This window comes from Buceros rhinoceros, unplaced genomic scaffold (genome assembly GCF_000710305.1).
Source record: "Buceros rhinoceros silvestris isolate BGI_N320 unplaced genomic scaffold, ASM71030v1 scaffold20846, whole genome shotgun sequence".
Lineage (NCBI taxonomy): Eukaryota > Metazoa > Chordata > Aves > Bucerotiformes > Bucerotidae > Buceros > Buceros rhinoceros.
The window spans coordinates 32,974-33,389 of NW_010418384.1; the positions used below are offsets into that span (position 1 = coordinate 32,974).

The following is a 416-nucleotide window of genomic DNA, read 5'->3' on the forward strand; positions in this document are numbered from 1 at the left end:
ATCCCGAACGCCCGAAGGGGCCGTGAAAACTCCCCCCATCAGTAAGACCCCGCAGCCTGGAAAAGAGACGCCAAAATCCTCCGAAGGGAAGATGGCGCATTCCCCGCACAGCGAGCCGCGGCTCCTCAGCGTCCCCTCCGGCAGCCGATGCAGCCGGATTACCGCATGCACCCCACGAGCATCAGGCTGGACCAGTACAACGTCCCCCGGGACGTGCGGATGATCATGCACCCGCACATGGCCACCGTGGGCGAGCACCACTCGGAAACCAGACCATCCCGAACGCCCGAAGGGGCCGTGAAAACTCCCCCCATCAGTAAGACCCCGCAGCCTGGAAAAGAGACGCCAAAATCCTCCGAAGGGAAGATGGCGCATTCCCCGCACAGCGAGCCGCGGCTCCTCAGCGATCCCTCACG

The 416-nt window shown here is 64.2% G+C and overlaps 1 protein-coding gene across 1 annotated transcript in view; it reads left to right on the top strand.

Annotated features, from left to right (window-relative positions):
- The window catches only part of LOC104495553 (msx2-interacting protein-like), a gene marked incomplete at its 3' end in the record, with an annotated part of 19,584 nt that extends 19,176 nt beyond the window's left edge, over positions 1–408 (top strand). Inside the window, exon 15 of the mRNA XM_010138532.1 lies at positions 146–408. Coding sequence (XP_010136834.1) covers positions 146–408 — 263 coding nt within the window. The remainder of the gene's footprint in view (positions 1–145) is intronic.
- Positions 409–416: the final 8 nt, after the last annotated feature.